This window comes from Ovis canadensis, chromosome 17, assembly GCF_042477335.2.
Source record: "Ovis canadensis isolate MfBH-ARS-UI-01 breed Bighorn chromosome 17, ARS-UI_OviCan_v2, whole genome shotgun sequence".
Classification (NCBI taxonomy): Eukaryota; Metazoa; Chordata; class Mammalia; order Artiodactyla; family Bovidae; genus Ovis; species Ovis canadensis.
Genome location: NC_091261.1, coordinates 64,749,050 through 64,776,914, shown reverse-complemented (window position 1 = coordinate 64,776,914; position 27,865 = coordinate 64,749,050). Strand labels below are relative to the sequence as shown.

The 27,865-nt window shown below is 38.5% G+C and overlaps 2 protein-coding genes across 3 annotated transcripts in view; one reads left to right on the top strand and one right to left on the bottom strand.

Annotated features, from left to right (window-relative positions):
• Positions 1 to 4,346, top strand: part of PPTC7 (protein phosphatase targeting COQ7) — a 42,483-nt gene extending 38,137 nt beyond the window's left edge. The window contains exon 6 of the mRNA XM_069557849.1: positions 604 to 4,346. Coding sequence (XP_069413950.1) covers positions 604 to 662 — 59 coding nt within the window. The 3' untranslated portion in view covers positions 663 to 4,346. The remainder of the gene's footprint in view (positions 1 to 603) is intronic.
• A 1,232-nt stretch (positions 4,347 to 5,578) lies between these two features.
• Positions 5,579 to 27,865, bottom strand: part of RAD9B (RAD9 checkpoint clamp component B) — a 27,720-nt gene continuing 5,433 nt past the window's right edge. Inside the window, exons 5-11 of one of the 2 annotated variants that reach the window (XM_069557847.1) lie at positions 22,167 to 22,266; positions 19,704 to 19,810; positions 16,056 to 16,162; positions 15,904 to 15,968; positions 15,258 to 15,380; positions 13,794 to 14,064; positions 5,579 to 6,578 (exon numbers count right to left, since the gene is read on the bottom strand). In XM_069557847.1, coding sequence (XP_069413948.1) covers positions 6,474 to 6,578; positions 13,794 to 14,064; positions 15,258 to 15,380; positions 15,904 to 15,968; positions 16,056 to 16,162; positions 19,704 to 19,810; positions 22,167 to 22,266 — 878 coding nt within the window. In that variant the 3' untranslated portion in view covers positions 5,579 to 6,473. The remainder of the gene's footprint in view (positions 6,579 to 13,793; positions 14,065 to 15,257; positions 15,381 to 15,903; positions 15,969 to 16,055; positions 16,163 to 19,703; positions 19,811 to 22,166; positions 22,267 to 27,865) is intronic. The other variant, XM_069557848.1, reaches the window with a different exon arrangement.

The window sequence follows — 27,865 nt, the reverse complement described above, 5'->3', positions numbered from 1 at the left end:
CTCTCCTTGCCTAGAGTCTTCCTATCTACTGAGCAATGTGTAACTTTGGGAGCAGGCCAGTATCTCAGCTTTGAGCTTGGATAACATGTTGGTGCAAGCATATCAGCACTTGTAGAGTGGTCAGCTTCTTGCAGGTATAATATTATGACACGCAAAGCATTTCTTAGCTGTCCGGGAAATATTAAATAGAAAAAAGCACATGCCATAGCTGTTTGCCAGATTAGACTATAAGACTATCAGCTAGTTTCAAAACATTGGGTATGTTTGTCCAAATTAGGATTGCAGGAGGGTGGAACATAGAACTTTCTTGTCAGGCAGAATAAATCTTAGTAACATTTTGTCTTTATTGTGATTTCTATACACAGAGGATGTGGTGGTGGCCATTTTAACAAAGCTCCTATTGTAAAGGAGCAGAGAGGATTTTTTTTAAAGCTTCAATTAAATTAGATGTAATTTCTTGGTGTGTTTTAACTATCGATTTTTTCTCCTTTTTTTCTACTAGAGTATATTGACAAACCTATTTGTCTCCTAGTACTTACTTATTTAGGCTTATATTTTTTTCTTGAGTTTTAAAATGTGACTGCATTTTCATTTTCATTGTAGGTGGAAAGCCAGATGACATCACCGTCCTTCTCTCAATAGTGGCTGAGTATACAGACTGACTCGCCTAGGTGTCGACTCCTGCCTCCCCTTCATCATCCCAAATTCTCCCCTGCCGTGTGTGCTGATCCTGCTGGCAGGACCACGTCTCTTTGCCACTGATCTCAATGGCCAGTGATGTAAACCTTTTGCCTGTCTCTTTGAGATCCTTGTTGAGAACCACTACTGTCATTCTACTGCTCATATCTGCCAGCAACATTTGAAGAAAATCAAGATCTGAAGATTGGCCTTCACATTCTCCTTTCCATGATGGGATGGATGTTTTCAAAGCCAAAATGACTTACTTTTTGAAAACGGTTGAAGTATTGAAAATGAGTAATATTGGTAAAGTGAATTCAAAATTACAGTGTGTAAAAGGGATTTTAAAAGTCTGACACAAATTGTATGTTATGATACATCTACTAGAAACATGCTCATCAAATGATGCGTTACACGTGTACTATACAGTCTGTGTTATGATCGAGTGTGACTATATTTTCATTATAAACTCCTATTTTTCAGGGGCTTATAATTTTGCTCTAAAACATTGCTCTGGATTATAAAATCTTGATCCTAGGAGCTTTTTTTTTTTTGCAGGTTGGAAAGAAATTCAGTTTAGTTCTATGGATGCAAATGTTTCATGGTTTTTAAAAGATGCTTAATTGTGCTCCTGTGATGAAAGTTTTAGCATTTTAGTGCGTATCACAGGCTGGTGGCTTATCTGCAGGAGGGGCTGGGGAGACTCCTTACCAGAATTTTATAATGAATATTATTCAAGGTTATAAAATTCCTCAAGGCCTAGGTATTTAATGTTGCAGCTTAAATTCCTCCCAGCTGTCTGGTATGATTCCCCCATGTGAGAGCTCGAGGCCCACAGGCCTGAAGGGTTGAGAATAGACAGCTCTAACTTTGAATTTTGTTGGCCTATCAGGTCATGCTACCCCTCATGACCTGTCGCTAGTAGCCTTGCCTTCTGTAGACAAATTCAGGGAGTCCAGGTGAAAGAGCATCATGGGCACAAGAGTCCACGAGGAAGATGTCTAGTGATGACCTGACATTTGCATTTGCCCTCCACAGAAACGTAGGGGTTTCCAAATCAAGCTTAATGTTTACAGTTTCCAAATAGCCATCTTGCAGTGTATAGTTTTCCTATAAAATTACCCCATATCCAGTTTTTCCATTATCTGCAAGCTCAAAGTTATTTTTAAGGTTTGTGTACAAGTCGACTGCTGTAAAGATACATATTTTGGGGTCAGTTTTTTTCCTTCATTAACTTGGTGGTAGAAAAATATATATACTTAGAAATCCTTAAATTAAAGCCATGTTTTATATATAAGTCAGGTAACATTGGTGTATAGATAAGAATGCAATTAAACCTGATGAGAATCTACTTGAGGAGAACATAGACAGTCTCTTTCTCTAAAGGAGATACTTACTCCCTGGTTTATTGCATTAAAACTTATGTTTGAGGTTACCTCAACTTGTTTTAAAAAGATTTTGTTTTGTGAATTTGTACTGTATATTTGAGTAACTGTCAAGCTTGTTTTATTTAAAATTGTTTAACATGTACCATGTACATGTCATTACTATATTTCAATGCATCATGCTTGTAACAGGCATTTCATTTATAATAAGAATGAGTTATTCATTTGTAAGCCGTTCAGTAATTTATCTACTATTCCTAAATTGGCATAATGTTTAGATACCTATTTTGAATCACCTTTAATTACTTGTCAGAATGCCTTAACTACCCTAACTTGACAAAACAGAATTTGGTAAAGGAGATCGGGGGGTGGGGTAAGGAGTGGAGAGGGACTGTTTAAATAATGAGAACCCATCGTGCTGTGATAATACACAGACGGGTGAGTGGCAAGTGGCAGGGTATTTATTTTGCACAAACTATTTGCAGTCTTTCTGTATTTAAAAAGTAAAGAAAGTTGCATCCAGAAAGGTTTTGTTGGAAGGAATACATTTACACTTGGACTGACAACTTCAGTTCTTTTGTTGGGTTTTTGATTATTTCTGGTCAGAGGCATGGAGCCTTATGACCCAGGTGTATTCTGTATTAGTTTTCCATTGCATACACTTAATTCCTGGTAAGAGCAGTGCTGGTCAAGTCACTGGCTTTTCTCTGCACTCATCTAAACTCATCAAACACCGTCTTCATAAAGGTAGATTGATGGTATTTTACACAACTCATTTAATCAACTTAGTATTTTTTGAGAAATGATCGTTAGAAATTGACGTGTTTCAGTGATGTTGAAAACAGTGGGACAAGAATTGAGTTTCACAGGGGAATTGACTTTGGACCTGGCCTGTAGATTAGGGACACAAAATATTTTCTCTTTTTCCCCCCTGCCCTTTTTGTGTTATGCACTTAATTTTGTGACTTTGGGGGTCTGTTGGAGTGCTGTTTAACAACTCTCCTACTCTCAATGGTCAGAGGCTGTGTAGGTACCTATACTGGAATTTTCCAGGCCACAGGACCCAAGTCTTTGTGGGGCGTGCCTAACATATACCACTTGGTGGGTCTAATTCTAAACTTGATGTGTTAATTGTACTTTAAGTCAAGCAGTATAAACACACACATTTGCCTCGTGTAGTGGACTTTTATAATAAAAGAGAATTTGGATTTCTAATTTACAAATGGCAAATTATTTATCCCTCTCTGGATGCACCAAAGACCAGTAAAGTTTATAGCTTTTCCATCTATATTTATAAAGCAATACTGTATTATAAAAGTCAATATTTTTATCACATGCTTGAAATTTTTATTTTGTTCTGTTTAAAATGTGCACTCTAAACATATCAGAACCTTATTTCTTCCTGTGAACTTAGGCTGCCTGCGCACAAAAAAAAAAAAAAAAAAAAATTACCGAATGGATATGCAGTAGAGTCCATACGCTCTTAAAACTGAAGCAAGAAATGAGGTTGGGAGAACAAGTTCTTTGTCCTGAATTACTGTACTGGCTTGACATGGTTGATGGGTACTAAATCACAAAAGAATCCATTCCAGTTGTGTATGTCTGGGGGTTGGGCTGTGACTAGATTTAGAAAATAGACCTCAAGCTTTGCATGGTGGGCAGGTATCTTATCCCATCGGTTGCATTTGTTCTGGATAGAACAGTGGCCTTCAGTACCACCTTCAGTACCACCAACGTACCACATCAAGTAACAAGGCAGGAATTGTGGGAATTCACTGAGTCAGTTTTGAGCATTTTGGAGATTGTAAACAAGATTGGCTAGAACTGTAAATGTTTGTACTTTTGATTAAGTTCATGGTTCCTTGTCACCTTATACCAGCTATCTTTGGTAGAAGCTACAGCATCCAATCTATCACATTTGTGCATTTAACAAAGTTTGCAATAGCAAAAAAACCAAAATCTGCTTAGAAAACATTTGGATTCCACTTAAAAAAAAAAAATTATTTGCAAAATTGGTCTTAGTTAAAAATCAGCAGTTGTCCACGTCAAAATTTTAACTGTAAGCAGGTAGTTTGTGGCAAAGATGGCTAAACAATGAAGCAAGTTTGAATTTGTGTATGCTAATAAGCTGCTTTTTTCTGTTGAGACTATCATTATTTGTCTTATTACCCAAGAGGCAATGACCTGAATTGGATGTCTGAAGTTTAACTTATGCAGGAATAGTTCTGTAAATACATTTAAATAAACTGTAAAGATATTTAATAAATATAGTATTTATACTAATCTGTGTACTCCGTTTAATTTGAGTAGTAACAAGACACTGGCCTTGACATTGAGTTTGTTGGTCTCTATCAGGTCCTCATTTCCAAGCCTCTGAGTCTAGCAGTGACTCCATACTTTGTGGCTGTCATTTCTGTCTTTCACTAGTTGATCTCTAAGGCTCTTTTTCACCAGCTGATTTATTACTACATCAGTTTAGCTTCACTGAATGTAACAGACAGCTGTTCTCCCAGCTGGGAAAACTTTAGCATTTTTTAAATGATATGTGAAGTCAGACACAAATCTGGTGTCATTTAAATTTAGCATTCTGTATCCAAATTCTAAAATCCAAACTACAACCTGACAGTGGTAACTGTCTTTTATAGACCAGTGCTAAATCTAGGTGATCACTAGTGATGGTGCCTTCACAGGCCAAAACGCCCTGGCCCATTTCAGTGAGCGAATCAGAAACTTCATCCTCAGCGAGGAGACCTACACTTATTCTTGGATATAATATCCTCTGGGTAGTCATCTGCGTTTGTTAGGAATATGTGTAGTTCATTGTTAATCATCAGTGTAAACAAAAGATACATAAATCTTTAGCCTACAATGTGGAATTATGTGGGCATTGCCGATTTCCACAAAAAGCTTGGTGAAAGCCCATTTTCATTCACTGAGGAACATTTCGGGATGAACTTGAGTTTTTATTAGGTTATTGTGGGTAGTTCTGACTCATCACCAAGCTATATGAGCCAGACTCATTCTGGTTTCAGTTAGAACTCTGTTCACAGTTCTAAAGTTAACTAATCCACTCAGCCACCTTTGTTTAGTTAATCCTCACAAAATCTAAAGCACAATTGCTTGCCAGTTAATATTTCCTTGTGATTTGATGGTTTCATAGACTCAACAATAAGGTGTTACAGAAGTCTAGTTTGTCAGGTTATAACTGACTATAAACAGGTTTAGGGGAGGGAGAGGCATACATCATAAGATGTTACATAACAATGTTATTGTGTCAGACTGTTTAGCTTGTGCAGGTAAGAAGCTAATTCTTAAAGAGGCAAAAAACAGAGACATTAATCTTCCCCCTCATTCCACTCTAGACCCAGGCTCTCTTGGCAGTGGAGGCTGCTGTTCTATGTCAGCTAATACAGAAATAATTTCTTGGCATCCCTTCCATTCTTTTCTGCATCACACTGCAGTTTTAAAATCACGTTATTTAACTTAAATTCTTAATATAAGCAATGGAGAAAAAGTTGTTTTTTTTGCCCTTTATTTATTTTAATTTTTGCAGTGCTGGGTTGGTTTCTGCCACACAACAATGTGAACCAGCCACAATCGTACATGCCCTCTCTCTGGGCCTCCCCTCATCCCATCCCTCCAGGCCATCACAGCACAAGACGGCTCCCTGTGCTACACAGCAACGTCTCACCAGCTGTCCATCTTACACCTGATAGTGCATATATGTTGACGCTGCTTTCTCCATTCATCTCACTCTCTTCCCCTGCTGTGTAAAAGCTACAATCTTATATGAGAAAAGATTTCAGGACGTTTTAATCTGTCAGAAAGCATCAAAACTCAAACACTTGCAATCAAATACAAAAGATATCTGAACTTTACAAGCCATTCTGATGCACTTGAAATTGCTGCTACAGAAAGTTTAAATAACTATAAAACTGGCAAGAAAATGCTAAAAACTCTATTGTAAATAAACAATACATTGAAAAAGAAATTTTTTTTTTGGCCATGCCATGCAGCTTGTTGAACCTTAGGTCCCAGAAATCGAACCTGTGATGGAATCAGAGATCAAACCCTGGCCCCCTGAATGGAAACTCAGAGTCCTAACCACTGGACTGCCAGGGAATTCCCTGAACTGAAGAAAATTCTAATGAGCTTTTTCCCTACACAAAAAACTTTTCTGCCTCCCACATAGCATAATGGATTTAAAACAAGTTACATTTATTGACAAGTAGTTATTTCTAGATAGGGTGGTTGTACAAGATGATGTGTAGATAACCAGTAGCCCATTCTCCAGGAAGCCCAAGACAGTATCTTCATAGATTTAAATGTGAAAATGTGCGGTACAAGTGAACCAGTAAATGGGCAGGGGGCGAGCTCAGTCATCATTGTTAGAATGTGGAGAAACTGCCATTATTCATGTCCTTCACTGTCACTTGCTGTTGCCAGACTCTGGAAAGGGAGGCTGCAGGGTTCTTGTCGGTCAGAAGAAACTGCTCCAAAGAACATGCAAGAGAACTGGGGGTGGGGGGTGGATAACTTGTTTATTCAAAGCAAGTCAGTGCTTGTCAAATGCCTCTTTTCAGAAACTCAGCCACTGTGGTCTCACATTAGCTGATGGTTCATGAGATATCCAGAACCTTCATGAGTGGCCCAAAACATCCTAAGGTAAAACCCTTCCCTGGACTCCAGAGGCACACAGTTTTGGATCAGTGATCTTCAGACTACCCTGCCCGAGCCACTGAAACCAACACCAGGGCTGTGGGAGACACGAACAGAGACTGCTGGCTACCTTCCTCCACTTCATCCATCCTCTCCCCTTTCCCTCTTGCTGTGACAGAAGCTACTCCCGACCAGAGTCAGTCCTTCCCTCCCTGTCTCTGACTCCCAGCCCCTCCCATGCCTCCTCTACTGGATAGGAATATCAGCATTTTAAAATAATCAGATGTCTCATTAAAACATAGCCTCATCCACGTCCTCCCTCCAACTTAATCTCTGCTGTAGAACTGTCTACACGTGCTTTTTCTATTTTCTCATTCTCCTACTCTTAGGTCCTATTAAAAAAACTCCTGACCCTCATACAGAGATTGTCCTTATAATGGTCACCAAAAATTGGCAGATTCCCTAAACTGATAGCCAGTCTCCACCCCACTAGATACTCACTCTGACACTCTTCTCATACCTTCCCCATGCTATGTTCTTCTGGTGGTTCTTCAGTTGGCTTGCCTTTTTATTATTATTAAATTTATTTCTCTTTAAATGAAACAAACATGAATGTTTACCCTCTTCTACCCACACTTTGAATCGGGGTTTTTCAACCTTAGCACTGCTGACACTGGAGGACTTAAGTTTCTTTGCTGTGCGGGTTGTCCCGCTCCTGGGAGGACACAGAGCAGCACCCCTGGCCTCTACCTGAGATGCCAGTGGCAGCCCGCTTTCCTGAACTGCGACATCCAGAAGTGTCTGCAGACATTGATGGCTCTGTGTCCCCTGGCTGTGGTTAAGAGCCACTGCTTTAAATGGTGGCAGTCTTCTCTGCCACGCCCTCTCTCTAGGAACTCGCATTCACACTGCTGGCAGAGATTACTGTGTATATGCCAGGGAGTCTCACAGTTAGAATTTGAGCTTCTTATATCCTACTACCTACTTGATTTCTGCAACTTATATCCAAAATAGAATTCACGATCTTAGGACTGAACCTGTTTCTCCATCCTTGATACCTCCCTTTCCCTTAAGCTCCATGACCGATCCATCACAAAGTCCTGCTGTTTTATTTCCTCAATTGGCTGTTTACTTTGGCCACTTCTCTCCATTTTCTACTGAATCACCATCTTTCAGACACCACAACTGAGTTTCCAGTCTTGCTTCACTGCACTGTGGGCAGCCTTCCCTGTTAAAACCCTTCAAATACTTTCAATGCCACAGTACCTGACATGGCCATTTACCTCCAACATGAGCTGGAGCTCACTCACTGCTCCAGCTTCATTCACCCTGTGCCATTGTTTCCCCTTGTCTACCTGCCCTCTGGCCACACTGGTCTTCCTCCAGGTCCTTAAAACTACCACACTCCCTCCACGACAGGGGCCTCTGCACATGCCACATCCACTCAGCTTCCCCCTGCTATCTTATCCTTTCCAGCTCAGCTCCAAACACCAGTTTCAAAGACTTTCTGACCTCCTGGAGTAGGTCATCTCACACTTCAAATCCTCTCAAAGCACCTTGAACTTTTCCTTTATTAAAGTTACCACAGGTTAGTTTTTTAAATTATCATATGTTTAGTCATATGGTTATTTGTTTAATGTCTACCTCCCCCACCCCCCATTCCCAGTCTATAATCAAGTGTAGGAACCTTTCTTGTTTATTTTGCACACCACTGTATACCCACGTCTATGACGCAAGGCCCTCAACAAATACTGGTGGGAGTTGCATGGTAGGTATCAAGCATGAATAAAAAAACGATCCCTATTCTTGGCTCACCCTTACAAATCAGAAACTGAAGATGCCCTCTGCATGGGGCACTTCAGACAGCAGTTGCTGAACCTTGGCTCCAGATGCTGCTGCTGCTAAGTCGCTTCAGTCATGTCCGACTCTATGCGACCCCATAGGCGGCAGCCCACCAGGTTCCCGCGTCCCTGGGATTCTCCAGACAAGAACACTGGAGTGGGTTGCCATTTCCTTCTCCAATGCAAGAAAGTGAAAAGTGAAAGTGAAGTCACTCAGTCGCAACCCCATGGACTGCAGCCTTCCAGGCTCCTCCGTCCATGGGATTTTCTAGGCGAAACACCCCAAATTAGCTGTGATATTGCCTGTGGTAGGCAGAATGATGGTCTGCCTTCACCCCCAAAGATGTCCACGTCTTAATCCCAGGACCTTGCGAATATATCACAAGGCAAAAGGGAATTAAAAGAGCAAGTGGAATAAGGTTGCTATCCAGGTAGGCCCAGTGGGAAATGGCAATGACCCTTAAATGTGGAAATCAGCATCAGAGTGAGGAAATGTGAAATGGACTCCACCAGCCATTGCTGGTTTAAAGCTGAGGGGTAACCATGTCTAAAAAATGCAGATGATCTCAAGAAGAAAGGAAAAGAAAGCAAGCAGACTCTTCCCTAGTCTCCACAAAGGGACACGGCCTTGCCAATGCTTTGATTTTAGCTCAATGAGACCCATTTTGGACTTCTGAACTGAAAGATAACTGGGGTTGTTCTAAGCCACTAAGCTTGTGGTAATTTGCTATAGCAGCAATAAGAAACTAATACACGGGTAAGCTAAAAATCTTAGTTTACTATGGTCTTTGAGAGCTGCCCTGAATCTGCCACTGACTTGAGGTCAAATGTCATTTGCTACCCCCTCTTGTCCCCACCTACTCTTCAGCCTCTAAATCGTTCATGGCTGGATGATCAAGCCCTTCCCTACTATCTAATAGTCTTCTAATGCAGAAAGTCTGTGAATAGCTATGTAACTTGGAATGAGTCCAAGTTCTGTATGAACTGAGTAAGAAGGTGCATTGTTATAAAAAATTTTTTTAACAGTATACATATTTTCTTAAAAATAGAACTGCCATACAATCCAGCAATTCCACTTCTGCTATTCTTCTGAAAAAAATAAAAACACTAATGCAAAAAAGTATCTGCACCCCTATATTCTTTGCAGCATTATTTATAATAGCCAAGATATAGAAGTGACCTGTGTCCATCAATAGATGAAGGGATAAAGAAGATGCAGTGCATATAAAAGGAGTATTACTCAGCCACAAAAAAGAATGAAAGTCTTGCCATTTATAACAAAATCAATGAACCTACAAGGTATTATACTAAGGGAAATAAGTCATAAAAAGACAAACACTATAAGATTTAACTTATATATGGAATCTAAAAAGCTAGACAAATGAACAAGCATAATGAAACAGAAACAGACTCATAGATCCAGAGAACAAACAGGTGGCTGCCAGAGCGGAGAGGTGTGGGGGGTGAGTGAACGAGGTGAGGGAGATTAAGAGGTACAAATTCCAGCTACAACATAAATGAGTCATGTGGATGAAATGTACAGCATGAAGAAATAGTCAACAATATTATCATAACTTTTATGGGACTTTGGTCTTTGAAAACCACTCTAAATTTCTATTATTGTGATCATTTTATAATGTGTGGAAATACTGAGTCATTATGTTATGCACATAGAACTTACATAGTGTTGTACGTCAATCATACTTCAGTCAAAAAAGATACCAATACTAGATATTTTTCCTCATTTTGGTGTCCCTGAGAGCTGTGTATAACTTCTTGATTAAACTTATTGAAAATCCACAATGGAAAAACTATTGGTCGTTATTTAGAATATAGTAATATTTCTCTGTGCTGTGCTTACTCAGTCATGTTTGACTCTTTGCAACCCCATGGACAGTAGCCCGCCAGGCTCTGCTGTCCATGGACTTCTCCAGGCAAGAATACTGGAATTGATTGCCATGCCCTCCTCCAGAGGATCTTCCCAACCCAGGGATCAAACCAGGGTCTCCTGCATTGCAGGCAGATTCTTTACCAGCTGAGCTATCAGGGAAGCCCAATACTCCTCTACAATAGTTTAATTTTGAAAACCCCCTTCCCCAAAGTAGACTACTACCATATACTTATTTTTTTTAATAAGGTGAATTTAAAAATTGGTTTCATTTTGGAATTTTGTGATACTATTGGAGGGATTTTAAAAATTTTCTTGGGCTATCCCAAACCAGGTCTGAAGGTCTGCCAACTACTGCCTTACGCACGAGGAATACAGAGATGAATAAGACTCAGGTCTGCCCTTAATGAACTCACAATCCACCTAGTAGAGTAACGGGCATATCTATCAAGTTATTATGTGACAGTAATAACAAGTAGAATGAGAAGACTTCAGAAGGAGATGTATCATTTGAGTTGGGCTTTGAAGGTGGGTAGGAGTTTGAACAGTGAAAAGAGGAATACTACTGCCCTGAAATGTAGGTGCAATAATATGAGCAAAAGTAGAACACAAAAGTATATGCAGAATGTTTCCATTAAGATCAGGAACTAGTAAGCAGGCACATTCTCTCCACTCTAAATGCTGTACCAGAGGTTATGCGCTAATGCAACTGAACAAAAGAATCAGTTGGAGGCATTAAAGAAGGAATGAAACTATTGGTATATAAAAAAGTGACATATAGCAAGTATGTCTGAAAACCCTGAGAGAATCAGTGATAAAACTAATGGAAATAATAACATAAGTCAGCAGGGTAGTATGATATAAAATTAACACAAAAAACAATAGCCTTCATATACATAAAAGGCAGTGAGAAAACAGAAAACATAACATCCATTCACAGTAGCAATATAAAAGGTTATTTAGGAATAAGCTTAATAATAAATGTGTAAATATATGAGAAACATTTCTAAAACACTCCTGAAAGACACAAAAGTAGACCTGAATAAATGGAAATACATTGCCTGTGATTATAGACAGAATGACTCAACATCATAAAGATGTCACTTAACATCCTCAAGTTAACAGAAATTTAAGGAAATTCTAATAAAAAAAACACCAATAGATTTTTATGGAGTTGGATACATTGATATTAAAGTTCAAATAAAAAATATATACTCAGGAATAACCAGGACAAAAACTGACAAAATCTAAAAGGGATACTAAATCTACCAGACATTAAAACATAATCTGAAGGACTAGAACTGGACCTCAGAGGAGGAAATGAGAAGATTATATTAAATACTCTAGGGAAAGTCCCCTAATGCCATTTCAAGGAGTTTAAGTGAAATTCTATGGGAAAAGTGGACAATCCAAGAGATTTAAAAGCAGGAGAGTGATGCTGAGCACTATCTGCCAGCTCCATCTATTAGCTCCATTAATTTTTACAATTCAATTTCACAACAATTCATCATTATTATCCTCATTTTACTAACAGAAAGAAAACTGAAGCAAAGATATGTAACTTGTCCAAGTCACACAAGTGGCAAGACAGAGACTCCAACCCAGGAGCCCTATACCTTATTGCAAGGTCCAAACAGAATCTTTTAGTACAGTGTGGAGGAAAACGAGAGTGGAGAAGAATGGAGGTGTGGAGGCCAATTAGAAGGCTCACTGTAGTTCAGATAGATGATAAGGGTCTAAATCATTTACCCATAATGTAATCTCATTTTTGCAGGAGTTAAGGCAAAAACTTCCCTTCCAAAGTAGAGTTTTCTTTTTAGAATTTAGGATTTAAGTGACATGATAGAAAAGAAAAGAGTGCTGTAATGAAACCTGGGGAGCTTACAGCTCTAAATGTCACTTTCCCTAGTAAGAAAATTGGCAATCTTAGCGAATTTCAGGGAGATGAAGCAGCAGGGAAATGTGTTCCTGTTGTTGTCTGTAAAAAAATAAAAGTAAGCACAATATGTGTGACCAAAAAACAGGATGGGGAAAATGTTTTTGCATAATGAAAAGACAGATTTCAGTTTTTTTTTATGGCCAAGTTAGTAATTCACAAGAAGAGAAAATTGCCATAAGTACTGGGCATATAACAGGTATTCAATAAATACTTACGGCATCAAACCGAATAATAAGTGGAGTTTACTGTCCAATTTTACAACCCTAGAAGTCTTTATTACAGCATTGTTATTGTTTAGTTGCTCAGTCGTATTTGACTGTTTGCAACCCCATGGATTGTAGCTGGCCTTCCTCTGTCCACGGGATTTCTGAGGCAAGAATACTGGAGTAGGTTGCCATTTCCTTCTCCAGGGGATCTTCCTGACCCAAGAATCAAACCTGCATCTCTTGCACTGGCAGGCAGATTCTTTACCAGGAAAACCCAGTAGCAGTGGATATTGTGACTTAAAAGTGAAATAAAGTCAAAAATGTAAAATTCATAGGGGTATGTAACATGGCAAGTGTCAGCTCCCTACTCTTTCTCTTAGTAAAAAACTGACTGCCATCCTAATGACACTTTGGAACTGCAACTTAAATTGGTCCATTTTGCTAATTACTATCAATTCTGAAAAGGACTAGTGAGAAGTAAGTTGTAACTTTTAGCAATATTATTTCTTCTTTCAAATTTCTAACTCTAAGAAACTCATATTTCCAAACCAATAATAACAACAGCAAAACAAGCTTGAATAAAACATTAATGTAAACATGTAAAATGGGGACTATCATTAACTAAGATACTTCTAATAAATTATGTTTATCTTCAGTGCAATACATGACATAAGGTTTGACATTATAGCATTTTGTAGAGTTTATCATCCATCTATAATAGCAAAATATTGGTATGACAATAATGTTATTAACTGGGACTCTACTACAAAGAAATTTGTGATGTTTCTTGTGATGAAATTTATATCTGTGCTACTATAAGAGATTTCTTGACCAAACTTGAAAAAGAAAATTAGGACACTTATTTTAGAAAACAAAGTATATGACTTTAGCATATTATCAGTATTTGTATGCAAAGATAAATATGCTATAAATAATCATAATTTGTTCTTTAAAACAAGTGACTCAAATCTCTAAACATACTTTGTTAGAATTACTCAATGAACAATTTGTTTTGTATTGACATTGTATAAATCAGCCTTTTCTCCATCTCAGACTGGCTTCAGCTCTCCCCATCAAAAAATAAGGAAATTAATTTCCAGGATCTTGGGCGTGGGCTGAGGCAGGGTATTGAAAAGGGAGATGGACAACAAGAATTCTTGACCTTGGCTTAGTTATGTCTCAGTGTTGTTCCTTTACCTTCCTGAGACATGGAGACCCTGGCACATCTTCCGTGTCGCTGACATTGCTTTCTGGTACTTCACTAATATCTCCATCGCTTTCAGGTACTTCAGTAATGTCTTTGTTCGCTCTTTTCATCAAAGGGCTGCCACAATTTTCCAATGTAGAACTGTTCGTGGGAGTCTCATTAGAATATAGCCTTTTGGGTTCTACTTTTCTTGAGATATACTCTGGGACCTTGCTGGTTACATTTTTACCAGCCTTTGAATTTGAATGTATCGGCTCTGACCTGAGGTATTAATAGAGATTAAATGAATGAACTGTTTACTTTGAAATATATATTTGTATATAACTAAAGGAGCAACATGAAATGACAATGATAATACCAGTTTAGGGAATATATTGAAAAAACATCAAACTAATTGTTTGAAGGTTAAGATTCACATATACGATTATTTAGAAATTCTCTTGCAGATTCAAAATTTTCAGTAAAGCAACCCAAGTGTGCAGGAGACAATCTTATAACATAGTAGAAGGGTATAGGTAGGGGAAAAAAAAGTCAAATAAATTATAATACATCTGTATGATAAAATTGTACAGAATCATTAAAAAACATGTTTCCAAGTCATTATCAGCAATATTAGAAAATGTTCACAATAGAATATTTTGTGGGAAAAAAACAGAATATAAAACTACATATGCTATATGAGCCAATCTTGTTTTAAAATGCAAATATATGCAAAATTAAAAGTCTGAAAGAAAACACAGTGTGCCAAACATTAACAATGGGTGTTGTTAGGTGGAAAAATTGTGGGTGTTTTTCACTTTATTCTTTGCACTTTACTGCATTTTCCTAATTTCCCATAGAAATTTGTTATTTTTACTATGAAGTAGCCTCCACCAAAAAAAAAAGTTAAGAGGCAAAAGGGGGAGTTCCCTGGCAGTCCAGTGGTTAGGACATTACACTTTCACTGCTGTGGCCTAGGTTCAATTCCTGGACAGGGAACTGAGATCCTGCAAGCCATGCAGTGCAGCCAAAACTAAAAAAAAAAAAAAAGAAAGAAGAAAAGAGAGAGACAAAAGGGAAAAGAAAGAAAGAAAAACAATGGCTGCCTGTCCATACGTCTAAGAAAGAGAGCTCTGGGTAATGAATACAAACCTTCCTGTGAAACTTAACACTATATCACTCCTAAAAAACAACCACTGAAATCAGAAATGAGTTTTAGGCAATGACAAAGATAAACCAGACAGTTCTGTTAAATTGTGATCATAAGAGAAAAAAGCAAGTATCTGTGAAAGATGGGTGATATTTCTATGTTACAGTTAGGTCTTCCTGGAGCTCTTCCTGATTCAGTTAAAATTTCAGATCTTCTAATGTTTTCCTTCTCAGTTGTTTCCTAAATGAATGCCACTGAATTATTGCAGAATAAGACTGCAATAGCTTTATCCAAACCAATAAAGACATTAAAAACACAGCCTTACCTTTTTTGTTTTTGTGAAAGACACAGTGTTTGTAGAGAAGATGCTCTACTTGGCTCATCAGCTAATGTAGCCAAAATAAAGTTGGCTTCCAATAACATATCATCAATACTTAAAGCCATTGGTCTAAAAAAGGCAAAACCAGAGCAAAAACCATATTCACTTTCTGATGGACACTGGGAAAACATTAGAAAACGATACTTAATTTTGGAGTAAAAAGAAACAGTAAAAGTAGAAGTCTTCTTTGTTTTTTCACAAATTGAGATAGTCCTTAGAGCTAAAAGAGCCCTTAAAAATCATCACATCCTAACCCAATCTCTTTGAAATTTTAGTTCTGAAATATAACATACCATATTTCATAGAGATTTAACTTGTTTAAGGCATATATAATTTTCTAATTAGGCAATTTATTCAGTATATCAAGTTTATAAACGTTTTCGCTCTGCAAAATAACGTATCTTTCTAAATCAAGTCACCAATCAAAAGAACACTAGGTTGTAACATATTTCAAAATTTTAGTTTGATAAGTTTTGCTAGTAAAGTTAAGGAATTCCTGAGGTGTGAATTAATTTCAATGTGACCCAAAAGGTTTTATTTATTAGTATATGACAAAAGAAAAGAAATAAACTCAAACTTCCCAAAGACCTACTTCCCAGGAAAGTCAAAATGAATGGCTATAGGAGCATGTATAGCTTCTGAAAATATCAGCACTCCCTGAAAAGAAAAGAAGGGAAAAAAATGTGAAGTCTTTATTAAAAACTGCCACTGATAATTCTACTTGGACACTAGTTTTGGTTTTACCTTCAGTTCTTTGAAGCAAAATGTTATTTCAGTGTCAATTCCAACTTGAAAGAAGTCAAACTCATCTGGACCAACAAACATCTCACTGTATACAGAATTGGTCAGGTCTGTTCAATATTATAGGAAAATAAAGAATAACATCAATTCTGTAGGTATTTGTGAAATTTCAATAAGAAAATATCGTCAGGGACTTCCCTGGTAGTGCAGTTAAGACTCCTTACTCCTAATGCAGGGGGCTGGGGTTCAATACCTAGTCAGGGAACTAGATCCCACATTTTGTAACTGAGAGTTCCCCTGCTGCAACCAAAGATCCCACACAGTGCAACAAAAATGGAAGATCTTGCAATTAAGACCCAGTGCAGCCAAATAAATAAATATTTTTTAAAAAAGAAAAGTAAATTAAAAATAGTCACAAGTTCTTTGACATTTCTTCATTGAGTGGTAGGGTCTATATCTGTGTCCCTTCCCCTTGGGGTGAGTGGGCTTTCTGTCTACTCTCACGAATAGTATGTGGTGGAGTGATCCAGTGCTGGTTTCTGGTCTGGGCCCATGCATTAAGAGACTGCCATCTCCACTTCTTCCATCCCACAAGCTGGGAGGGGTGGCCAAAAAAGAAAAAAATGGAAAGTAAAAAACAGCTTCACAGAATGGGAGAAAATATTTGAAATCATATATATATGATAAGGGAGGCTTCCCAGGTGGTGCTAGTGGCAAAGAACCCGCCTACCAATGCAGGAGACATAAGAGACACAGGTTTGATCCCTAGCTTGGGAAGATCTCCTGGAGGAGGACATAGCAATCCACTCCAGTATTCCTGCTGGGAGAATCCCATGGACAGAGGAGCCTGGCAGGCTATGGTCCACAGGGTCACACAGAGTTGACTGCAGTGACTTAGCACAGCACGGCACATATGATAAGGGGCTAGTATTCAGAACAATAAAGACAAATAACTCAAGTGAAAAATAAACAAGGGATATGAACAGACATTTCTCCAAAGAGAATATACAAATAAACAATAAGCACACAAAAAAAGATACTCAACGTCATTAGTTACTAGAGGAATGAAAATCAAAAGCACAATGAGACAACACTTCATATCCACTAGGATGGCTATAATCCAAAAGACAGACAATAACAGGTGAATTTTGTTCTCTGATATTTCATTAAAATTTCATGTGCATTTTTAAAATGAAAATACAATCATACTATGCGTACCATTTTATAATATATTCAATAATATACCCTGGCTATATTTCCACATCATAGTTTCTCAGTCGTGTCTGACTCTCTGTGACCCCATAGACTGTACAGTCCATGGAATTCTCCAGGCCAGAATACTGGAGTGGGTAACCTTTCCCTTCTCCAGGGGATCTTCCCAACCCAGGAATCAAACTGGAGTCTCCTGCATTGCAGGCGGATTCTTTACCAACTGAGCTATGAGGGAAGCTCAGTCCCTTATGTCAATAAGTACATTTTCCAAATTATTTCTGTGTATTGGTGTTTTGTGTTTTCCACTACAATATTAACTTCAATAAACATCTTTGATATACATACCCAGAGAGAAAGAGATGTATATATACACACAAACAAGACCACTATCTTTTTTTTTTTGGCTGTGCAGCGTGGCTTGCAGGATCTTAGTTCTCCTGCTGCTGCTGCTAAGTCACTTCAGTCGTGTCCGACTCTGTGCGACCCCATAGACGGCAGCCCACCAGGCTCCTCAGTCCCTGGGATTCTCCAGGCAAGAACACTGGAGTGGGTTGCCATTTCCTTCTCCAATGCATGAAAGTGAAAAGTGAAAGTGAAGTCGCTCAGTTGTGTCCGACTCTTAGCGCCCCCATGGACTGTAGCCTACCAGGCTCCTCCATCCAGGGGACTCTCCAGGCAAGAGTACTGGAGTGGGTGCTACTGCCTTTAGTCCTCCAACCAGGGACTAAACCTAGGCCCATGGCAGCAAAGGCCTGGTATCCTGCTAGGCCACCAGGGAACTCCCAAGACTACTTTTAATAATAGCTTCATTGTATTTCACCAATTAAACCAATCTCCTATTCTCAGATCTAAGATACAGAAAAGTGCTTTTATATATTAAGTACTTTTCTCCAGATAGGGGGATTCCAGGTGACTTTATTACTTTATTAGTGCTTTTTGTGTGTTTTTAATTTTTTTCAGTGAACATGAATTTTTTAAGTGTAAGAACAAAGGAGAAATAGTATTTATATTTTAAAAGGACCAAACAATACCTTACAAATACCTTTATCTCAATCAAGAAGGCTCAAGTTACGACTTGTGGTTGCCATGGGGGAGGCAGGAGGGCAAGGGAGGGTTGGATTGGGAGTTTGGGATTAGCAGATGCAAACTATTAGATGTAAAATGGATAAGCATGTCTTTCTGTATAGCACAGGTAACTATATTCAATATCCTATAATAAACCATGATGGAAAAGAATGCAAAAAAAGAATATTTTAAAAAATAAAATAAAAAAAGAAGGCTCATGTCACTCCCAGTGTGCTGGCAATAGAGTAGGTTCAATAATAAAATTAAACAACTGGGTCCCCAGCCAAGCATAACTATAACTACTCATTAGAAAGCTGCTCACAAGGGATAGCGTCTCCTGGTTACTAAATGGCCATCTTTATTCAGAGATGGCATTATGAATATAAAACAGGTTCTCTCACTAGCCACGCATATATTTTCCAGATCATGCACTTCTAAGTGCCAAAAAAGAATACTAGATGAGACTTGAGAGGAGTAATAAGGGCACGGTGGTAATAAGCCTAAGCCCTGACAGCCTCTATTCAGATCATAATCCACCACTTATTAACTGCGTGACAGCAGCAAGTCACTTAGTTTCTCTGTGCTTCTTATTGTTCATATGGAAAATGAGGATACTAATAGTAGCTACATCATAGAGTTGTTACAAAGATCAAATGGATTCACAAATATAAACCATTTACAACAGCATCTGGCAAAAACTAAACACTACAAAGTCACCTGACCCACCTTAAGCACTAGTTATACTGGTTTTTCACTTTCAAATAATGTTTCTACCTTTATATTCTTTCTTTAATGCTATCACCCCCAAAATATTATCCAAGGTCAAAGAATCTCAAACAGCTTATGCCAAAAATACCCTAGTAAATTTCCTTAATAGCAAAACTCCAGATTTAATCATGCCATAGTGTCTCCATTCCATCTGGATAACTCTTGGAAGAGTGAACTAAAGAAATATTCACATTTTCTGCCCTATATATTTGCCATCTGGAATATCTTACATTTCTAACTTAAAGTTAATTTTCCTTTTTATGTGGTCAAAGATCATCTCAATTGGATGGCTGGCCTCTTCCCTTCCTTTATGCTAAATACAAAGGATAAGAAATAGACCTTAAAATTTTAACTGAAAAAATATTTTTCTCAGTAACCATTCTAATTTTAAAACAATTTGAATTTCAAAGCCAAGTATTTTAATTACTGGTTGACAAATTTCTTTGATCTCTTGAAAATTTTGATGATCTTTCTATATTTTACTTTTACTGCCTTTTAGTCAAGAATAAATATTGTGCCAGTAATATTTACTGTATAACCATAGAGTAATCAACAAAGCCAGGAAGTAATATTCCATCAAAGCACAGTGACAGATATAATCCTTACCCATTGATTCCTCATTAGAACTCTTAATGCAAACCTTCAGTGGAGTAACAGCAAGAGTAACTTCCTCTTGACTCGATGTAAACAGAACAATTGCCTCAGCAAGCAACCTGTAAGATGCAATGAACAATATTACACTATTTGAAGAACAGAAATAAGTTATCTTATGAAATGGAACTCAAATCTTTAATCTGGAAATAGTTGAATTGTCCTGAATCTAGAAAAATCTACCCAAAAGACTCATCTCTATTCTTCTACATGACCTGCTATATTTTTCACATATCTTAAAATTACACCATTGGAAATACCAGGGTGTTTCAGTGGTTAGGACTCAGGCATTCACTGCCAGGGCCTGGGTTCAATCCCTGGTCCAGGTTGTCCTGACATCCCAAATGCCCTTTCATCCTGGGTTCCCTTTTTAAAAACACCATTGAGATACAATTCATACTCTACACAATTCACAGATTGAAAGCTGTATGGTTTGCATTTCCCTAAGGACTAATCCCTTGCACTGCAAGGAGATCCAACCAGTCCATTCTGAAGGAGATCAGCCCTGGGATTTCTTTGGAGGGAATGATGCTGAAGCTGAAACTCCAGTACTTTGGCCACCTCATGGGAAGAGCTGACTCACTGGAAAAGACTCTGATGCTGGGAGGGACTGGGGGCAGGAGAAGGGGACGACAGATGAGATGGCTGGATGGCATCACTGACTTGATGGACATGAGTCTGAGTGAACTCCGGGAGTTGGTGATGGACAGGGAGGCCTGGCGTGCTGTGATTCATGGGGTCGCAAAGAGTCAGACACGACTGAGCGACTGAACTGAAGGACTAATGATGTTGATTATCTTTTCACGTGCTTGTTGGCCATTTGTGTATATTCTTCGGAAAAATGTCCATTCAAATCCTTTGCCCATTTTTTTAGTTAGGTTATTTATCTTTTTATTATTGAATTAAAAGTTCTGGCTTATATTTTAAATCTAAGTGAGGTTAGATAAAAATGAGATTCTTAGAATTTCTGTAATGCTGGTGTTAACCTGATGCTAGACTTTAGATTAGCAGTGTTTCTCAATGCCAAAACGTCAGGAACACCTACCAAATTAATCCGGGAACTTTTCCAGTGTCAAGGGAGAGGTGTTGTTCAAGATATCAAACAAGCTTATACAAAAAATGACAACATGAAAAAAAAAATGACAACATGAAGGCGCAACTCAAAAAAGAAAAATACAAACTTCTAGTAAATGTAAAAAGATGCTCAAGCTCCCTAGTAATAAAACAGACATAGTAAAGAACAACTAAAATGCCATTTTCTACCAAACAGGTTGGCAAAATTTTTGAAGATTAATCATAATCCTTTACTTGGAAGGATTCTCCTACACTTTTGGTAGGAATGTAAATTGTGCACAAACTTTTCAGATAGCAATTTGCTAGTCCATATGTATGCAAATTTAAAATCTGTGTAAGCCTTTGACCCAGTAGTTTCATTTCCAGGACTCAATATGTGTTGTGGGCTTCCCAGGTAGCTCAGTGGTAAAGAATCTGCCTATTAATGCAAGAGATGTGGGTTCAATTCCTGGGTCAGCAGGATCCACTGGAGAAGGAAATGGCACCCCATTGCAGTATTCTTGCCTGGAAAATCCCATGGACAGAGGAGCGTGGCGGGCTACAGTCCATGGGGTTGCAAAAGAACTGGACACAACTTAGCAACTAAACAACAAAGTATGTGATACAGTTTTCAAAGACAGAAAGGTATCCATAGATATAGGGAGAGGGAAAGTTATAGACAAACTGACTATAAATAGAAGATGTAAAAAGATATACCCCAAATTGTTAACAGATGGTACACCTGCCAAGTGTGATATATGGGGTGAGCAGAGGGGAAAGACTTTCACTTTTCATCTTTGCACTTTTCTATAAATCATAGATGCACTGCAAGGAGTATGTATTTCTTTTGTAATTTAAAAAACTATAAGGGTAAAATATCTTTTAGCTTACAAAATAATTAATGTTTAATGCTACGGTTTAATTGAAAAATTGAGTTCCCCCACACTGACAAATATATCTCACTCATTTTCTAGGAAAAAACAAACAGGGATAAAATCAATCACATAAAAACTGTTACGATTTCCTCATGCTGTGTGTTTTAAGACACACAGTGTCTAATAAAAAGCATCATATGAATGCAAAGTATTATCAAATAATATATTTTTCTCTTAATACCACTTGATGTAGAAAGCCACTGATGGGATATTTCTAGAACTTTCTTGGCCAATAAATTATTATTTCTACCATTAGGCAGTTATTATCTCCTATTACCTTTCTTCAGGTTTCCTCTTGATCCTGTAAGGTGATTTCTCCAAGTCTAATGTTAGCTTTAAAAAATGTAATTGATTTAAAAGTTCTAGGGCATTAATTCTTTACTCTGTGACCATACTATATTCAGGAATAAAACAACAGAGAACTCATTACCTTGGTTGAATCACTAGTGTATTAGCACACATATTCTTTTGAAAAATAACTTGCAAAGGCTGACTTTCTTGAAAACACACATTATGAATCTTTTTAATACCTTAAAAATAATAAAGCAATCCATTAATAATTTTAAGTGCAAAGTTAAAAAAATTTTTAAGACTTTTACACTTTTAAGTTCAGATTAAAATGATAAAATTAAAGTAATATTTAATATCTAGCAGGTGCACATAGTTTACAAGAAACACAAATCCAAATGAATGTGTTTATCGCTCCCTAGTGGACACCATGTAACACGTCACACTCTCCAAACAATTAGGCAGCAGAGTTCCCACATTCTTTTGAATTATGGGTAATTTCTTAAATTGTGTGTAAAATAGTAATTGCCCACTACCAATCATATATCTATGATTCTCTTTCAGAATTTTTCAACCAAGGCTGATATTTCTGGATGGGACCTTTGAAAATAAAACCTGAGCATTGAACCTGTGTGTTCTTTCCCTCTGAGAGGATGAGAGGAGTATGGAGCAGTGATGGCTATGGTCCAGAGTACCCACAACTACAGTATACACTGCACAGACATTATCTCTGATCCTCTCAATCTCTCTATGGAGTAGGTACTTAATCTCAGAAGAGGAAACTATAGCTTGAGCTTGGTTAAATGTCTTCAAGGCTAAGCTGTTTTAACAAGTATAGTCAGAACTTAAGTTTATCTTTTTGTTTTTTTCTGAATCTAAGTTTGAACAGTTAGAACCAGACATGGAACAACAGACTGGTTCCAAATAGGAAAAGGAGTACTTGAAGGCTGTATATTGTCACCCTGCTTATTTAACTTATATGCAGAGTACATCATGAGAAACACTGGTCTGGAAGAAGGACAAGCTGGAATCAAGATTGCCAGGAGAAATATCAATGACCTCAGATATGCAGATGACACCAACCTTATGGCAGAAAGTGAAGAGGAACTCAAAAGCCTCTTGATGAAAGTGAAAGAGGAGAGTGAAACAGTTGGCTTAAAGCTCAGCATTCAGAAAACTAAGACCATGGCATCTGGTCCCATCACTTCATGGCAAATAGATGGGGAAACAGTGGAAACAGTGTCAGACTTTATTTTTGGGGGCTCCAAAATCACTGCAGATGGTGATTGCAGCCATGAAATTAAAAGATGCTTACTCCTTAGAAGAAAAGTTATGACCAACCTAGATAACATATTGAAAAGCAGAGACATTACTTTGCCAACAAAGTCCCTCTGGTCAAGGCTATGGTTTTTCCAGTGGTCATGTATGGATGTGACAGTTGGACTGTGAAGAAAGCTGAGCGCTGATGAATTGATGCTTTTGAACTGTGGTGTTGGAGAAGACTCTTGCGAGTCCCTTGGACTGCAAGGAGATCCAACCAGTCCATCCTAAAGGAGACCAGTCCTAGGTGTTCATTGGAAGGACTGATGCTAAAGCTGAAACTCCAATACTCTGGCCACCACATGCGAAGAGTTGACTCATTGCAAAAGACCCTGATGCTGGGAGGGATTGGGGGCAGGAGGAGAAGGGGACGACAGAGGATGAGATGGCTGGATGGCATCACCGACTCGATGGACATGAGTTTGGGTGAACTCTGGGAATTGGTGATGGACAGGGAGGCCTGGCATGCTGCAATTCATGGGGTTGCAAAGAGTTGGACACGACTGAGTGACTGAACTGAAGTTTGAACATAGAGCCCATATAATAAAATCAAGGTAGGCTACAACTTTCTACAGCATAATAATATTACAATGAGAATCAAAATGATTCACTATAAATAGCATTTCTCAACTTGTTTTTTTAACTGAATTAATAACAGCAATATTTATTATTTTCACTGTATTTTTGATGGTATATCACATAGTGGGCTTCCCAGGTGGCGCTAGCGGTAAAGAACCTGCCTGCCAATGCAGGAGAGAGACATGGGTTTAATCCCTTGGTCAGGAAGATCCCTTGGAGGAGGTCATGGCAACCCACTCCAATATTCTTCCCTGGAGAATTCCATGCACAGAGGAGCCTGGTGGGCTACAATCCATAGGGTTGCACAGAATCAGACACAACTGAAGCAATTTAGCACTCATGTACACATGTTACAAAGTGGTAAGTACACAGGAGTTTAAAAAATATGGCAGAAAGGGAGCTGGGGAGTGTCAGCAGTGAGGGTAGCGATTTTAAATAGGGAGTTCAAGGAAGACCTCATGGAAAAGATGCCATTTGAGCAAAGACTGAAGGAGGTCTTCAAAAGATCAAACCACGCGCTGTCTGGAGAGGGAGCTTGCTAGGCAGAGGGGACAGCTGCCTAGCCCTTGAGGAGAAAGCATGCCTGGGACTCCTGGATCATGTGGGACCTCACAGGCCATTGTAAAATCTTCAGCTTCTACCTTGGGTACAATGGAGAGCTTTTTGAGAATTTTGAGCTGGAGTGACATAATCTGACCTATTTTAAAGGTATTACTGTGGCTGCTATTTTGGAAAGATATGAAGCTCAAAAGTTGGCATACCTTACTTATTTTAAAAAATATTTTCAAGTTACTTTTAGATGGATACATAATAGAAGACAATAGATGTGCAAGGCATAACATTTAAAAATTACCAAAAATAGACAATGAAAGTTAGTCACCCTCCACCTCTGACTCCTGCCACCCCAGTACCCTTTTCAGAGGTAACTACTGTCACTGGTTTCTTAGGTATGCTCCAGAAATAGTCCATGCATATACAAGCACAATCATACCTCTGTAACAAATATCTGACTCAGGTGAATAATGTATTGGTATTACCAAGGATGTCCAAGTAATGCCTTATTTCTTTGTCATCCCTGAGGCTCTTTTGCTGCTTGCTTCCTTCCCCTTTTTCATTAACACGAACAAGACACTTTGAGTTTAGACCTTTGATCACATTGCTTCCTCACAGTAGAATGCCCTCCCATTTCTGACCATTGGAAATGTACCCAGATGTGAGGCCAGCACCTACAAAACCTTCCTTTCCTCTTCACCTTTTCTCTCCCAAGTACATCCATTGTACCCTTTTAAAAGTTAAGTTGGTTGGGGGCTTCTGTGGTGGTCCAGTGGCTAAGAACCTGCCTGCCAATGCAGGGGACATGGGTTCAATCCCTGGTCAGGAAGACCCCACATGCTGCGGGATAGCTAAGCCAATGCTCCGCAACTGCTGAGCCTGCGCTCTATCTGGAGCCCTTGAGCTGCAACCGAGCCCTCGTGATGCGACTACTGAAGCCCATACACCTAGAGAAGCCATCCCAATGAGAAGCACCACAACCAGAGAGTAGCCCCTGCTCGCTGCAATTAGAGAAAACCCACGCAGCAATGAAGACCCAGGGTGGCCAAAAATAAATAAATAAATCTTTAAAAAATTAAGTAACTTGGCTTGATATACTTCTTCATTGTATTTTTTTCTAGCCTTCTAGTTTACTAATTTTCCGTGACAGAATGCAAATGGGATAAAAATTTAAAGTCCTGTTTACTCTGTGTCATTTACTGACTTTTTCTAGTGCTGCACAAAGTACTGAACTATAATGAGACAAGGAATTTTCACCAGAATTTCTTCCTTCATTAAGAAAGTCTTATTATTGAAACAACAATGAAAACAAAACAGTTGAACTAAATAGAATGCTTAGCAGTGTTGACTTAAATTCTGGCATAAGTTCCTTATCTTCTCACAGACCAGCAACAAACAGTCTGAGGTCCAGCCCCCAGTCCGTGGACCGCTTGAAAGCACTGGTCTGTACCATCTGCTCCCAGCAATGGAATACCTGATGCTACGATAGAATCCTGCTTGCTATTTCATAGCTCAATCTGCAACTTCCTTCAGTGGCTCCAGAGAACTCTCTCAGACCTGAAGAGGCACAGCTAAGGAATAAGCATTATTTTGGAGATGTTCCATTTGTGGAGTTTAAAATTTCAGAGGTTAGTGATAGTTCAAAAATCTTACAAGTTGACCCATGTTCCAAATCCCTTTACATTCAATGTTACCGAAGTTTAATCATGAGTAGATCTGTAAATGCCCTTTCAAAAAATCTTAAAACCCTGAAGTGGGAATCCTGCCCTCTTGACACCATGTCATTAATATACATGTACAAATCAGGGTTTTATTTTCACTCAAATAGCCAGTGCCCCCCTCTTAGGGAATCCCCTCTCTGTTGGAGACCTGTTTTCTTGATCAGAACAGAACTTAGTAGCAGGCGCTTTGGATCAGCAGAGCATGTTCTTCAGGGACAACTCACTGACTCATTTTTAGCTACTCTGGGACTTGTGCAAATGAAAATACAGAGAGTTGACAGAATTATTACTAGGCAGGTGAATATTTCATATGAATCTTGGTTCTTGATGATATAAATTATCTTTTTTCCATTAATAGATGCTAACTATTCAAGAAATCACCATTCTGGGAAATACTTGTAATTAGATTTAGAGAAATTAGTCTTTTTTAGTGGCTCATATTTTCACAACTGTTTTCTATCAGTGAAGAGAGCCAAATTTACTTCACTGTCCTTAATTTCTTCCCAAATTCCAAATACGTATTTCTAGAAATTTACTGGATATCTCTGCCCAGGTGATTTTTCTCAACTAAATTTGAACACTGTTTCCCCGCCAGATTACAGAAATAAAATTGCAAGCCTAATTTCCTGAGTACATACAGTTTTGGAAAATATGTAAATATTAATATTTACCCCAATTACTATACTAGCATCTATCGCCTTTGTTCCCCTTCCTTCCTGAGACATCCTTCCCTGTTGTGCAGCCACCACGAGGTTTGGGAGGCACCAGCTTCACTTCAAGCATCACTTGTGGGCCCTCAATGGTATAAATCAATTGATGTAATCTTATCTCCTTTGTGATTGAATTTGGTCCAGATATGGCAATAAGCCAAGGCAATTAGAGAATGGAATTCCCGTGGTCCCCCAGCATTAGTTTAGGTTGGTCCAATCAGAGCCAAGCCAAGTACTTTTGTTCAATGCATGTATGAGGTATAACTCTCACTCCTCTTATATGAAAGAGAAAGCATGCTGCCCCAACAGCTGCTGCTAGAAGTCACCTTATTATTAAAAGTTTATAAGAGAAGCTGGACTTAGTATAAATCACATGGAGGAATGTAGAGCTGAGAGAATTTTAAAAGGAAGGAGGAGGAGAAGCAGCTACTGCAGCCTGGATCAAACCACCCCTCTGATCTAATTTTGAACTTTTAGCTTATATGAGCCAACATTCCTCTTTACCGTTTAAGTCAGTTTGAGTTGGATTTTCTGGGTATTTTTCCTTTCTTTCTGTTACTTGTAACTTAGAGCATCCTAACTCATACAATTTCCCAACAAAAGCTATTAAAAATCTACCAATCACAAATATGTATTGGACATTAATCAGGTCACTTGAGACATACTTAAGAAACTGAAAACAGTACTAGTGATACCTCTTAGAAACTATGCCAGGTATTTCTCTAAACACTGCAGAGCTATAACTTCCTATAACTCACTGAATCTTCACAAAAACCCTAGAAGGCTTGTATTACTACTGTCCCCATTTTACATAAGGGAAACTGAGGCACAAAGTAAAATAATTTGGCCAGTGTCTCAGCAAGGAAGCAGCAGTGCAGGTTTCCACCCTGGACCTTGGGGCCTCCAGAGTCCATGCTCTTATTATCATGCTATATATATTTAACCATGTAAAATCCTAT